Here is a 14,631-nt window from a genome sequence, read left to right on the forward strand (position 1 = left end):
GTCTGGAGTAAAATCTTCTAGGCATTTTAGTGCTAAAAGTCATTTTAAATTAAGTGTGAAATAAAAGCTACAAACAGTATGAGTTCTTTCGATACAAAAAGCTGTGTAGCTGAAGTTGTGGGCTTCTTTGACATACACAAGCAGTTGCAAGAAAATATTTGCTCAGGTAAGGAAATATAATTTGTCTGCTTTCACTTAGCATACGTTCCAGTGCATGTCCTGCTTATACCATGTCCTCCTTATACCATGTCCTGCTTATACCTGCCAGAGCTTCTAAAGAACATTAGAATCAATATTTCTTTCCTTCGAAGAGCATCTGTAATTCACAGTACAAAACAGTTCTAAAGTCTTATTCCTAAGGAGAAACAAAAATTATTAAATATGTTTATTTTTTCTAAAGTGTCAAATGTAGCCATTGCCAGGGCATTAAAAACGCACTTATCCACAACACTGCCGTCTTGAGGAAAGAACCAAGAGTTGATTCATTCCCCTTTCCCGTAGCTGTTACTAATTGGTTGTTGCTTTAAGGGTTATAACCCTAAGAAAATTCCCAATAAAAATCACTGTTCTTAAGTGTCACATATTTCACACCTCTGGTACCCTGTAGAAACGCTTGCATTACATGGGAAAGCAGCATCTGAAGAGATCTATTGCCTATTCTAGTTCATTTTCAAGCCCTTTTATTGAAAACCTCTTCTCTAGAGGTTTTCAATATGCTGCTACTGATGTGGATTTTGTAGGAGCTCTTCCTTCAAGTTGAGATCTCTTAGAGCAGTTTGCTTATGACAGTCACTGCTATACTTCAGTGCGACCGACCATACATCACTTGCCATTTTGGGAGAGAGGAAGGAGACGGGTGGGGGAGTTGCAAAATGATCTGGCTAGCCCAGAGCTGGACAGTGTCATTCTATTCTTCCCTCCCACTTGTCTACACAGTGGTCATTACTACTCACTCTGCTGCCCAGGCTGGAGCGCAGTGGTGCCATCTTGGCTGACTGCAACCTCTGCCTCCCAGATTCAAGCAATTCTCCTGCCTCAGGCTCCCAAGGAGCAGGGATTACAGGTGCCTGCTCACCATGCCCAGCTAATTTTCTGTATTTGTGGAAGAGACAGGGTGTCACCATGTTGGCCAGGCTGGTCTCTCAACTCCTGACTTCAGGTGATCCACCCACCTCGCCTCACAAAGTGCTGGGATTACAGGCATGAGCCACTGCGCCCGGCCTACCTTCTATTTTCACTACTGTGTTAAGCATGAAAGAAAATCCAAATCTGTCAGATATAGCAGGTTCTCCTAAACGTCTTAACCCATGTTTATCTTGTTCTATTCCATGAGCAAAGAGAGTATTAAATATGGACACTAGATTTACATTACCAACAAGAAATTCATCTCCCTCCAAAGTCCCAGACCAGGGCTAGAATGTGGTTCATTTTTAACAATCAAAGTGGCAAGATCTGTTGGTGATCACTCTAAAAACAGGAAATGCAGCTAATGCCCTTTCATGTTGAGGTGCTACAAAGATCCAAGCTATTAAAGACTATGGCCTCAACATCCATGTGTGAAACACGTATACTAGAAAATCCTTTAAGTCTTGTTACCTTAACTTAGAGATCTCCAGGCAACAGGCCTGAGGATAGCCATGGCTGTGGACCACTCAACTATGATTCTATTCCAACTGTTAAGAATCATATCACAAAATGACTTGTACAGAGTAGTTTATAATGACTCCTAAGAGGAAAAAAAGACACCTCAAAATTCACTCAACTTTTGAGGCAGCAATGGCAATAGCAGAGAAGCTATGCTGCAAATCAGGGCACATATCATTGAAGATCTCACAGGAGTTTGAGACAGGCTGGAAAAAAATCTCATACTAAGCAAATAGTAGTATCTCATACTAAGCAAAACCAAGTAGTATCTGCTCAGCCTGCCGCTAACAGATCTCACAATCACCGACTGTGCTTTAGGACTGTCACCAAAGTCAGATTCGGTGCTAACCAGGTGGCATCTATGATCAACGTCGCCTCTCTTATTTAACAAAGGGCTCCGAAGGAGGTGTTCTCCAAGCAATAAGGAGACTGCTGCAGTACAAGACCTTGCACCTTGAATTAAATTGCATCAAGTGTGGATAGCAAAAGAAGTATCTTACCATTGAAATACGTGTTCAGCCTAAGATTTTTTACCCACCACCAGAACAAAAGTGAGGGTGAGAGGGATGGGCCAGTGAAGGGATGGGGGAAGAAAAAAAAAAAAAAAATCACAGGATTACCACCAAAGCCCTGTTTTAAAAGGGCTCCCTTCGCTATTCAGGAAAGGGAGTGGAAGGAGAGATTAACCAATTCCTGCCAGGGCAGTCCTTTTTGGCTGCTTCCACAATAGATACTTTATGGAGTGGCACAGCCAACCCTATCTGTGGCCTGCCCTGCGGATGAACACAGCCGAGCAGGTTTAATTAGATCAAAGACACAAAGGGCTATTCCCTCCTTTCATAACAACGCAGCTGTAAGTGCTTACAACAGCAGGGGAGAAACAAAGGCAGCAGAACAGAACCTTAATTGAAATCTTCTCCTGGCTGGCCCTTGACAATGATTTACTTGTAACCTAGGAAGGGGCGGGTGGAGCAGGAGGTAGCAGGAGCCTCAGCTAAGAGCCAGCTCCAGAAGACTACTTGGGGGTTGTGGAGGAGGGAGGTAGCAAAGTCTTTGTAGCCCGAGTTTGCTTAACTATTTGTTACACTTAATAGGAGACTGTTGTGGTTTTGGTCTGCTGCTCCCAGACCCTGTCATGGATTCACCAGCCCTGCGCTCCAGGAATCCCATAAAATAAATCACCCCAGCCACCCTGGATCCCATATACAGCTCAGCTCCGCCAAAGCAGATAAGCAGCTTTCGTGCTAGTCCCGCGGTGGCGACTCCACAAACCCACTCTGGCCTTTGTACCAGGATTCTTCCAAGCCCAGGATAGGAAGCAATGGCAGTAATGGGTACTCCGAACTTTTCCCCAACCCCACGTGCTTAAGAATGGCCAATTATAAACCCAGATCTACCAAGGTTTAAGAGCCAGGCAAGTCCACTGTTTGCCTCACCGCGGAGAGGAAGACACACTTAGGGGGCCAGAGAGAGACGCCCCCACCCCCAACTAAAGTGTTTCCTACCTGCTCCCTCTGTCCCCTTCCTCCTCCCCCGTCCACAGCCGGCTGCGCATTTCACCAACTCTTTTCCAAAGGGCCCAGGAATCCCAGATGGGGCCCAGACGGTGGCAAAAGAGGGAGGAAGAGAGGGAGAAAGGGGGCAGCGGCTGCTACTGCAAACAGTTCCCCTTCGCAGCTCTGCGCTCAGCTCGCCCATCAGTGTGCCACCGCCTCTCCGTCCTCCTCCTCGGAGCTGGGCGCAGGGGGGCGCCCGGGAGGCGGCGTAGTCCGCGCCACGTTGCTGTCGCCCTCCTCCGGCTCCGCTGGGTGCAGGTGCGTGGCGAGCTCCTGAAGCACGGCCGCGCGCCCGATCTGGTCGTTGCGTCGCTTCTCCATGATCAGGTCCTCTAGACTCTGGAACTCCAGCGTGTGGCTGCGCTGCGCCGACAGCTGAATCTGCAGCCGGTAGGGCTGCTTACCTATGCGCAGTTCGCCGCCGATCTTGAACTCGCGCTTGCCGTAGCGGCACCAGGCGGCGAAACTCTCTGAGTTGCGCCAGCTCAGCTCACGCTCCTTGGCGCCCACGTGCGCCAGCGCGTTGCGCACTACAGCGCTGGGGCTTAGCGGCTTGTAGCGGTACAGATCGTTGACCACGCGGCCGCGACGGCCCTGGCTGGCGTCAGTCAGGAAGCTGTTAATCACCTCCAGCCGGTGCAGGTGCACCACCTGGAAGTTACCCACATATACAGCCCAGTGCGGGTATTGAGCCTGCGACACGAACTCCACCAGGTCGCCTGGCTTGCACTTGTTGAGCAGGTTCTCCGGTGTGTAGGTACTCAGCACCGCCGAGCCCGGAGCGAAGCTCTTTTGGTAGATGCATTCGTCCCGGTAGAACACGGAGCATTCCACCTCGTGCAGCCGCGGATCGTAGGGCTGCGGCTGGGGCGGCGGTGGCCCGTCCCCACCGTCGGGTAAGCCGCCGCCATCTGGCCCCTGAGGCGGCGGCTGCGGCTCCATGTCCTCATCGTCATTGGAGAAAATGTAGGAGACCCCAATGCGGGGCCCGTCGTCCCGGTCCACGCCAGTCGGGTCGGCCGTGGGAACTTCCCTGTAACTTAGGTGGGTCAATTTCTCCACCTGGTTGCCCATCACGCTGCGGACACACGTTCACACCGCCGCGAGGGGAGAAAGCGAAACCACCTCTAGGGTCATTTGCACAGGTCCCCGGACAGGGGCTGAAGCCACCTGTTGGGAGAGGAAGGCAAGAAAGCCATGTAGGAGCCCCTCCGTGAAAAGGGCGTTTTATTCCGAAAAAGAACCGGTGGGGGCTCAGCACCTGGAGCCATTTTAGGGGGAGTTTCGGATGTAGCGAGCTTTCCCTCGTTTCTCCACCTCTAAGGTCACGGTCACCAGAGACTGGGCAACTCCAGTTCTCCCTGTCCCCAGCCCTTCGCCTAGCCCTGGCAAAACCCATTGCATCAGCAGCTTCTACAGCTTCCGCCTGCGCCCTACCTGCCAAGCTTGGACAGGAAGAGGAAAGGAAAGAGAAACTTTACTCCAATCCCCCCTCCTCTGTTAACTTCCCCTCCCACCCTCGGGCCCTAACTAGCCCCTGGGACGCCTCCTCCCCACCAACGTATCCATCCCCAGAGGAAAAAGCGAGGATCTCAGAGCGCGACCTGGGCAGGTGAGTCACCCTACCTGGCTCACCTGCAGCTCTACCTCATCCCGGCTCGCCTGCCCTTCCCCCGCGCCCACCCTCAGGCTCGGGTTACCTGCGCAAACTCACCCGCGGAGAGGTGGAGGCCGTGGGGCCTGGGGAAGGGCTCCCTGCCGCGCCCCGAGACTTCTAGGGCGAGTTCGAAGGTGTAGGCTCCGCAGTCCCTCCTCTCCCGGCGCGGGCGGCAGCGAGGCTGGGCAGAGGACAGCGCAGCGGGTAGACTGGGGGCATGTCTTTCGCCAGCGGCTGCGTAGCGCCCCGATACTTGAAGGCGGGGGGCAATCCCTGTTCACACCGCGCCTCCTCCCGCCAGCTGGGGCTGCTGCACCTCCTCAGCCAGCTCTCAGGGGAGGTGGGGCGCGAGGAGGAGAAGACCGCAGCCTCGCAGCCGGGCGGCAACAGCTCCCGCTCGGGCCGGGCGAGCAACAAGCACCGGAGCGGGAGGGACGGGATTGTAGATCCGGCTCCCGGCTCCCGGGCGGGAGTGCAGCCCGTGGCATTTAAAGAGACAGGCGCTCACTCCCCGAGCTCGGGTCTTTTTCACATTGCGCCGAGCCGCCGGGATCCCCGCCCAGTCAGGCAGCCGGGCTCCGCCCGGCCACGCCCCCGCGCCAGAGCGGGTTTAAATGCCCCGGTAAATAATCCACCCGCTGGCTAGGGTTGGCGCTGTGAGCTCCGCTTGCTTTCCGGGAGAAGTTAGAAGGCAAACACAACTTGCCAGTGTGGAAATGAGAAAGGGAAGGAGAGTTTGGTGTTTGCGCCTTTTCCCTTTCACCTCTTTTTTCCCAGAATAGCTGGAGACGGAGGAACAGTCGTTTCTTTTCTTTCCTGGAACATATTTCTTGCCCTAAAGGCCACAAGAAAGGATTCTTTACTAGGACAGCCCGAATAGTGCTTTATCTTAAAGATGTTTTCAGAGTTAGTAGTGGGAAACTTTGGGGTAGAAAAGAAAATCACAGAAAGGAAACAGTGTAACACAGAACGAAGACTGGGTCCCAAGACCACCGCTCTATTTATTAGATGTCCCTGGAAGTTAGTACAAAGTTCATAACCTCCGTTATTTCCAGAGGGGTACCAGTTCGTTGGATGGTGAGAGGAAGCATGCAGCTCTGACTGCTTTTTTTTTTTTTTTTTTTTTTTTTTTTTTTTTGGTGGGGGTGCGGTTAGGGGGATGTAGGAATTGCCTAATTGTCCTTAAATTAGAAACAAATTAGCAGAGGCCCCTGGTGCATATATTTCCTTCCTGTTAACTTAGGGAAGTGACAGGAGACCAGTACTGCCTACTAACCTCCACCACAAAAGGACACTTCCACCTCCCCACTGGTTTCGTTTCTTTTACCTAAATGTAGGCTACCAAAGTGGTGGTGGTGGTGTTGTTGTTTATATTTTTTAAATAATGGGTCGGGTAGGGGTGGAAGATTAACAGCTCTGTTTACAATAAACAAGTTTAGGCACAACTGCAAGCACCCAAACTTATTTGTGGGGGACTTAAGAATGCAATTCAAGACCTGAACTCTGTCTTCCATTGCTTTCTTTTAACTAATTTTTTCCAGCGTGTGTAACCAGCCAGTGGAAACAGGAATATACTAGCACTGCTGTGATCCTTTCCAGTTTGGGAGAAAAAAATAAAAATCAATCTACTTATGTAATTTTGAGTCCAAGCGATCAATATTGGCAGGGCTGTGATAGAAATTAGTCCTTCGGCAAGTCTGACATCACAGTATAAGTTAGATCAACATGAGACTACTGTGTGCTGTGAGATTCTGTTTCAATAATTTCCGACTGGCTGGCCTCAGGCACATGTGACTGAATGAGTCCACCACACCCCAGTCCTTTTGATAGCAAATGGTGTGGGGGCTGCTGTTATCTGAGTGATATTTGCTGCCATCATATGATTACCATATTATAGACAAGAGTTAGGCTTATAGAGATTATGGCTGGTCATCCCATGTTCATCAGATTGGGAGACCTCTGCTACTGTCTGATCTGGGAGGCCATTTTGCTCGTAGGTGCTACTGGGATGGCTGGGAATGGAAGAATTGAGCTGAGAGGACACAGTAGTTTGACAATTTGCTACTGGCACTCTAGTTCAGAGATCTGGTGGGTGAGGAAGCAATGCCTGGCTGTCTAGGTGTGTCTCCTTTTGTCTCGATGAGCTGTTCTCAGGTGCACAATAGTGACTCAACAACATATCTTGAACTGACCAACTATAAAGTCTCAGAGGGAACAAGCCCTGATCCAATTTATATCTGAATGCCTGGAACTGAGTGGGTTCTCAATAAATGCTTGATGGATGCCTTACGGGGAAATTTGGCCATAGGTCAAGAATTGCTTCCTGGTTTTATGGGGCAGTAAGTGAGTGAGTGAGTGAAGAAATGTTGCCTTTTGATAGCTGGCCTCTAGTGTAGATTCTTCCATTCATGCCTGTTAAGGGTTCAACATCCGTCTTGTCACCTAGAATACTTGGTCAGAGATTACAACATGGCTCTCAAACATGCTTTGTTCATCTCAATTTTAAGCTTGTCAACAATTTGAAAACTTGGGAGATATATTAAAATATTTACATTTCCAGTTTCATTTGAAAAATCTATAAAGATATGGGACTTGACTGGGCGTGAAGATATGGGACTTGACTGGGCGTGGTGACTCACGCCTGTAATCCCAGCACTTTGGAAGGCCAAAGCGGGTGGATCTCTTGAGGTCAGGAGTTCGAGACCAGCCTGGCCAACATGGTGAACCCCATTTCTACTAAAAATACAAAATTAGTAGCCAGGCGTGGTGGGGCACGCCTGTAATTCCAGCTGTTTGGGAGGCTGAGGCAGGAGAATCGCTTGAAACCGGGAGGCAGAGGTTGCAGTGAGCCGAGATCGCGCCACTGCACTCCAGTCTGGGCGACAGAGTGAGACTCTATCTCTAAATAAAATAAAATAAAGATATGAGACAATCAGACCCATGTTCCAGGATGGCAACAAATTGCTGGAGAGAAGTGGTAGTTACCTTGCAGGTGAAATATAATCTCCAGTTGGATCCGGTTCCCATCTCCCATACCTCACCTACCTAGGTCTTTTGCCTGGTCCAGGAAGCTCTCTGTTGGCCACCTTTGCCATCCAATATCTGTACTACACTTTTTATTACCTGAATATGTGTAACTCAGCACATGATCATATACTATCTGGTATTATTCTCTAATTCAGGGATTAAAATTCATATTCTAATTAATATGTTTATTCATGTCTTTTCTAAAGAGGACTTGGTTCAAAATACATTTCATGAAGACATACTAGGTGCCTGCTAGTCCTAATCGCTGTGCATCCAATTCTACAATGGGCACCGTGCTAGGTTTCTTAGATGTTCATGTCCCTGGGTGGTCACCATATTGGAGGAGACAGAAATAAATAGACTCTTTGGGACACTGTGACATGTCCAGTAATAAGAAATAGAGGATGCTGGGGCAGTAAGGTGATGTTTCAAGGCACAGTGGATACAGAGATTAATGACAAAGTGCCTGCCAACAGGGTCTTGAGCTCATGGGGGAAACACAACTCTAAAATTAATAATAACTCCCATGGAGTGAGCTCTTGATTCTTTTATAAAGGAGAAGAAAGTTTAGAGAGGCCACGACTTCTCCCAGCTGGTGGAAAGAAAGATTACACAAGACCACTTTACTTCCAGGCCCATGCTTTTCATTTTGTTTGTTTGTTTGAGATGGAGTCTCACTCTGTCGCCCAGGCTGGAATCCATTGGCGTGATTTGGCTCACTGCGACCTCCACCTCCCTGGTTCAAGCGATTCTCATGCCTCAGCCTCCCAAGTAGCTGGAACTATAGACGCCCGCCACCACACTGGGCTAATTTTTTTATAAGTTTAGTAGAGATGGGGTTTTGCCATGTTGGCCAGGATGGTTTTGAACTCCTGACCTCAGGTGATCTGCCCACTTTGGGCTCCCAAAGTGCTGGGATTAGAGGCGTGAGCCACTGTGGCCACCCAGGCCCATGATTTTAACTTCTTTGTTTTAAATAGAGTCCAACAGATTCTACAATATTTAACAAATATTTGAGTGTCTGGGTTTATCAGACTCCAAGGATACAGTTGTGGATGTAGCAAAAAATGTCCCTGCTCTTACGGCGTTTACATGTTGATGGGAGGAGGCAAATGATAAATAAGTAAATGGATCAATGGAAATATCTGAGAGAGACAGAGAGCAGGGTCATGAAGAAGATAACGTAGGGAAATGGGATTGAATAGCTGTCAGTAAGGAGAGGGTGACAGGGGTGGCCTACTTGGGTTAAGATGGTCAGCGAAGGTCTCCTGAGGAAATAGAATTGAGCAGAGACTTGAAGGATGAGGAGCCAGCCTTAATATTACCTCCAGAGGGAAGACCAAGAGCAAAGGTTAGAGGGGGAAAAGACTGGAAGTGTTTAGGAAAAAGAAAAGACTACAGTTGTGACCAGAGCACAGTGATTGAGTGTAGCTATGATAGGAGATGCAGGTAGAAAGGTGGGTGAGCCGTTGGGTTTAAGGGCATCCAGGCAGCTGCCCTACAGGAAATGGACTGCAGGAGTGAGAAAGGAAGCAGGTCCCGCAGAGGCCCGGGCTGTGGGAGGAAAGACATCCCAGGCAGATGGAGGCTGGAGGAAAGCAAAGGACAGGCTGGGAAAACGCCTTCCTCAAGAGCAGCAGTTCGAAAAAGAAATATTAGTTGGATACTGCAGCTTCATCCCCCCAACAGTGACCCAAGTGTTACATCCCGCACACCTCTTCGGAGGAGGCACTCAATAAAAACAAGTTGCGTTGAATGCCAGTTAGTCACTCTCATAGTACTCCTGTCTAGACCAGTGGGGAATAACTGAGAATTGACGTTTCTACCTGACAAAGCATCGGCCCTGACTCTGCAGGTGTGGTGGCGATCTCAGTTTAAATGGCTTGCTCCAAGAAAGTACAAAACGGGAGCATGAGGGCACAATGATCTGATTAGGCCATCTGGAACTCTGCCTGTTCCCTAGGCTGGGCCCCAGGGTCATGGCAGCAGCAAGGAGTTGAGCGAGTTTGCTGGGAAACAGCTTCCTCCACACCTTCCTTACAGTGGGAAATCCTCAGCTTTACCTGCACCTCTGATTCACTACTGGGGTTTTGTTGTGACTGTTAGAGGTAAGCAATAGCAAATGGAGCCAGGTGACCTGGGCTAATCCTGTTTGCCAACTGCATAACCTCCGAGATGTCTCTTCTCCACTCCGGGCTTCATTTTCCAAACTCTAAAGGGAGGCTGATGATACTGTTTGCCTCACTTGTGAATCCGCAGATGAAACCCTCTATATGGAAGCACCTTGTAAATCCTTTTTTTTTTTTTTTTTTTTGAGGCGGAGTCTCGCTCTGTCGCCCGGACTGGAGTGCAGTGGCCGGATCTCAGCTCACTGCAAGCTCCGCCTCCTGGGTTTACGCCATTCTCCTGCCTCAGCCTCCCTAGTAGCTGGGACTACAGGCGCCTGCCACCTCGCCCGGCTAGTTTTTGTATTTTTAGTAGAGACGGGGTTTCACCATGTTAGCCAGGATGGTCTCGATCTCCTGACCTCGTGATCCACCCGTCTCGGCCTCCCAAAGTGCTGGGATTACAGGCTTGAGCCACCGCGCCCGGCCAGCACCTTGTAAATCCTAAAGGCTGTGTAGATGCCAGGCATTATTGACACTCCGTGGTAATGATTTTAAATGAAAATAATGATTTTTTTTTTTTTTTTTTGAGAGAGAGAATCTCATTCTGTCACCCAGCTGGAGTGCAGTGGCGCGATCTCAGCTCACTGCAACCTCCACCTCCCGGATTCAAGTGATTCTCCTGCCTCAGCCTCCCGAGTAACTGTGACTACAGGTGTGTATTTTTAGTAGAGATGGGCTTTGTATTTTTAGTAGATATGGGGTTTCACCATGTTGGCCAGGCTGGTCTCAAACTCCTGACCTCATGATCTGCCTGCCGGAGCCTCCCAAAGTGCTGGGATTACAGGCCTGAGCCACCACACCTGGCCTAGATAAGATTTTGTAATGGGGAATAAAAAGGTAACCATTTATTGTGGGCATCCTCTTATTAAATCCCTCTATCAGTCCTATTGTTGACATTTCCCAAATAAGAATACAAAGGCCCAGGGAGGTCAATATGAATCTTGCCCACTGTAAGGGGAGAGGCTGCATTCGAATCCAAACCTGGCTGCTTCCAAGTCTGTTTTTCACACTGTCAAGCAGCCTCAGGGAACACCAGCATATATGTTTGTTTGCTTAGCCAGAAACTGAAAGGTCTGAGTGACCAACATACTCAGTTGGCCGAGAACTTTATTGGTTTTAGCACTGAAAGGCACACCACATTCTAGACAAACTAGGACAGCTGGTCACTCTGCTTGGGTGCCTCTCTGTCTTGGTCATTGCCCTCCCTAAGCCAAAGGCTGTCATGAGGGTGAAGCTGGGGATATTGCTAGGATAGAGCAGGGAAGGGGGAGGAGAGCAAAGAGAAATTGATGTTTTAGTCCAGGCCCCACTCTTACAACAAGCCCCTATTGCCAGGCAAGGTTATACATGCAGCAGCAGTTGCATAGACAGGGCCATCCAGTAAAAGGGACAATAAATATTATAGCCTGCTTTTGGCATTCATTTTTATTTTAAAATCAGGCTCTTCACAATACGTGAGGCCTGGGCCTGTCTCAACTTTGAGAGCTGCTGGCCTGTAACTGCTTTCCTTAGCCCTCCCAGCCTGCCTGCCTTTGACTTTTAAGTCCTGCATAAAGAGTTTTACATTTTGGCTGAATTATTACTTGACCTTCAGATGAAGGAAGGAAGCCCAGAGGCTGTGGAATGACATCCTTTCCTTGGCTTCTGCATTTTATTTGCTCAGATCAACAGAGCAGATTCTGAAGCCGACTGGGCAAGAGCTAGTTTACCCTGTGGGTAGGGGTAAAAAGCAGGTACCCTGAGAAGGGGTCTGAGGCTGCGGCCCACCCCAAACCAGCTCTCCATGCGTTAATCCTACAGCTAAATTGTCTGTGAGGAAGCTTTTAATCCTTTCCTGGAAGAGGGTACATAGGTGGGGAGACTTCGAAGCCAGTCCCTGCTGGAGGCCTGCTGTTTTAGGAGGCCCTGACATCATATTGTTTATGTTGAACCAGAGTTTGATTTGTGCTTGGGAGTCTGAGCTTGTAGCTGGGCTCCTGCAGAAACCTCATGAAAGATGCATTTCACCAGGCAGTTCCAGGGGAGAGACCAGCTTAAATTACAGCTCGACAAATCCAAATATTGGCATATCTGCAAATCCAAATGTGGGGATTTCAAAATATAATCTAAATTCTAAGAATCTTATTTTGCACTTCTTGTGCAAGAAGAGGATGAGATATTCGGAGAAGAGACAAGGCTGTCAATAATGAGAGTGACTTCGGCAGAGCAAACCTGACCTCCTTTTCTTTCCTTGGGTATTCTTTATGCTTCCAGGGAAGAAGCATTCAGACATGAGAGAGGAAGACAGCATTTCTTCAGCGTGGCTTTCTGCAGGACCAGTGGGTGGGGGGATCACCCACCTAGCACTTAGGACATAGTGTTCAACAAATCCAGTTGGTCAATTCCTATCAGGCCCGGGGCGATGGCATCTCCATGGATTACTCACCCCACTAAAGTGTATTCACAACACAGTAGCCCCAGGGATCCTGTGAGACCGAGAGCCAAGCTAGGTCACTCCTCTGCTCAAAACCCTATCATGGCTCCCCATCTTCCTGCAGAAGGGCCAACTTCCTACAATAGCTCCTATGACCCTGCTCCTTCAAAACCTCTCTGATCATCACTTACACCTCCAGACATACTAGCCACTTGCTGTTTCTCCCCCATGGCTGTTCCTTCTGCTTGGAGTACTTCCCCTCCACCCCAATTTCTTCCCCAATATTTTCATAGAGTGCTCCTTTAAGTCTTTTTTTTTTTTTTTTTGAAACAGGGTCTTGCTCTGTCGCCCAGGCTGGAGTGCTGTGGCCAAGAGGCTCACTGCAACCTCCGCCTCCCAGGTTCAAGTGATTCTCCTACCTCAGCCTCCTGAGTAGCTAGGATTATAGGTGTGCATCTGGCTAATTTTTGTATTTTTAGTAGAGACAGGGTTTCGCCACATTGGCCAAGCTGGTCTCAAACTCCTAACCTCAAGTGATCCACCCACCTCGGCCTCCCAAAGTGCTGGGATTACAGGTGTGAGCCACTGCACCCAGCCATTCCTTTAAGTCTTGACTCAGATATTAGCATCTTGGTGAGTCTTCCCTGAAAACCCTATTTAAAATTCGAAGTGTTCTCCCATACATGCCCCTCATCTTTCCTGCTCTATTATCTATCACTTATTCTACTCCCTTATCACCTTTTAGTATTCTGTGTAATTTGCTAAATTGTTTTGTTTATTGTCTCTCCTAGTTGGACTATAAGCTCTATGAAGTCAGAGATTTCGTTTGTTCACTGGAGGCATCCTTAGCTCCTAGCATGGTGGTTGACATGTACTAGGCTCAATAAGCTATGGTTAAATGAATAAATTAAAGGGCTTTTTATGAGCAATCTCTATTTATGCTCACAACAATCTTAATGGTATAGGATTATTCTTAATTTACAGATGAGAAAATTAATTCTAAATTACTAAATGCCTATGATGTGCCAGGCACTATAGACTAGGCAGTTGAATTTCAGAGAGGTTAAGAAATTGGGCCCAGGAAACACAGCTAAGTTCACCAAGAAATGACAGCTCTGTAGCTCAACATGGCAGCCACTGGTCACATGTGGCTATTGAGCATCTGCAATGTAACTAGTCTGCACTGAAATATGTCATAAAAGCAAAATGCGCACCAACTTCCAAGACAATACAAAAGAGTAAAATATCTTACTAATTTTAAAATATTGATTACATGTTAAAATGACACATTTTGAATCTATTTGGTTAAATGGAATATATTATTAAAATTAAATCACTTGTTTCTTTTTACTTTTTAAAAATGTGGCCACTATAAAAATTTAGATTATGTATGTGGTTTGCATTTGGGCTTGCATGATATTTTTAATGGGCAGCCCACTTCTAGCAATTTCCATTCCACCCTTCATCTCTATCTTCAAGAATATTACCTCTTTGACTCTTGAGGGCAAAGATGCCGTGACCTTGTCTTTTCTGTAAGAATAAGATCAAATATACGTAGAATACATCAATAACTCTCAAAGGCATTAACATGCCTATCTTAGTTTGTGCTGTTATGACATAGTGCAATAGACTGGGTGGCTTATAAATAAGAGAAATTTAGTTCTCACAATTCTGGAAACTGTATATCTGAGATCAGCGTGCCAGCATGGTTAGATTCTAATGAGTTGCAGACTGCCATCTTCTGGTTGCATCCTGTCATGCCAGATAGAGGGCAGGAGAGCTCTCTGGGGTCCCTTTTATAAAGGCACTTATCCCACTCATGGGAGCTCCACCCTCGTGACCTACTAACCTCCCAGAGGCCTCACCTCCTAATGCCAATGAGGCAGGATAGGTAGTCAGTGTTGTCCAGACGCAGCAACTGTGGTGACCCTACAGTCAACACAATAAGCCTCAGCATTCACATTGCAATTGGGCACATTCCAGCAAAGCTATCTTCCAGTAGGAACTTTCCCTTCTAGATACCGTGGCATTTTGATTTTACCTGTCCTCGAACTGACCCTTTGCTCATTATAATAGTAAAAACACACCCTTGGGTGGAGATTTAAGATGCTAATAAGACATGTGGTATAGAAGCAAGCATGAACAGCTATTGCACATGAGCACCCA

The 14,631-nt window shown here is 48.0% G+C and overlaps 1 protein-coding gene across 2 annotated transcripts; it reads right to left on the minus strand.

The window, feature by feature from the left end:
* Positions 1-244: 244 nt before the first annotated feature.
* Positions 245-5,274, minus strand: LRATD2 (LRAT domain containing 2). 2 transcript variants are annotated; one of them, XR_004435193.1, is made up of 3 exons: positions 4,915-5,050; positions 3,150-4,370; positions 245-355 (listed from the first exon to the last, which is right to left on the minus strand). XR_004435193.1 is itself a non-coding variant. In XM_033202407.1 (2 exons), exon 2 carries the CDS (start codon positions 4,272-4,274, stop codon positions 3,342-3,344), a length of 933 nt encoding a protein of 310 aa, XP_033058298.1. In that variant the 5' UTR covers positions 4,275-4,370; positions 4,915-5,274; the 3' UTR covers positions 399-3,341. The 2 variants fall into 2 exon arrangements, 1 of the variants encoding a protein (XP_033058298.1); XM_033202407.1 differs by lacking the exon at positions 245-355 and having other exon boundaries at positions 399-4,370; positions 4,915-5,274.
* Between the last annotated feature and the right edge of the window lie 9,357 nt (positions 5,275-14,631).

Source organism: Trachypithecus francoisi, unplaced genomic scaffold (assembly GCF_009764315.1).
Source record: "Trachypithecus francoisi isolate TF-2019V2 unplaced genomic scaffold, Tfra_2.0 Lachesis_group7, whole genome shotgun sequence".
NCBI lineage: Eukaryota > Metazoa > Chordata > Mammalia > Primates > Cercopithecidae > Trachypithecus > Trachypithecus francoisi.

Excerpts from the sequence above, each read along its gene's own strand:
- LRATD2 (XM_033202407.1), bottom strand. The coding sequence starts at position 4,274 with ATGGGCAACCAGGTGGAGAAATTGACCCACCTAAGTTACAGGGAAGTT.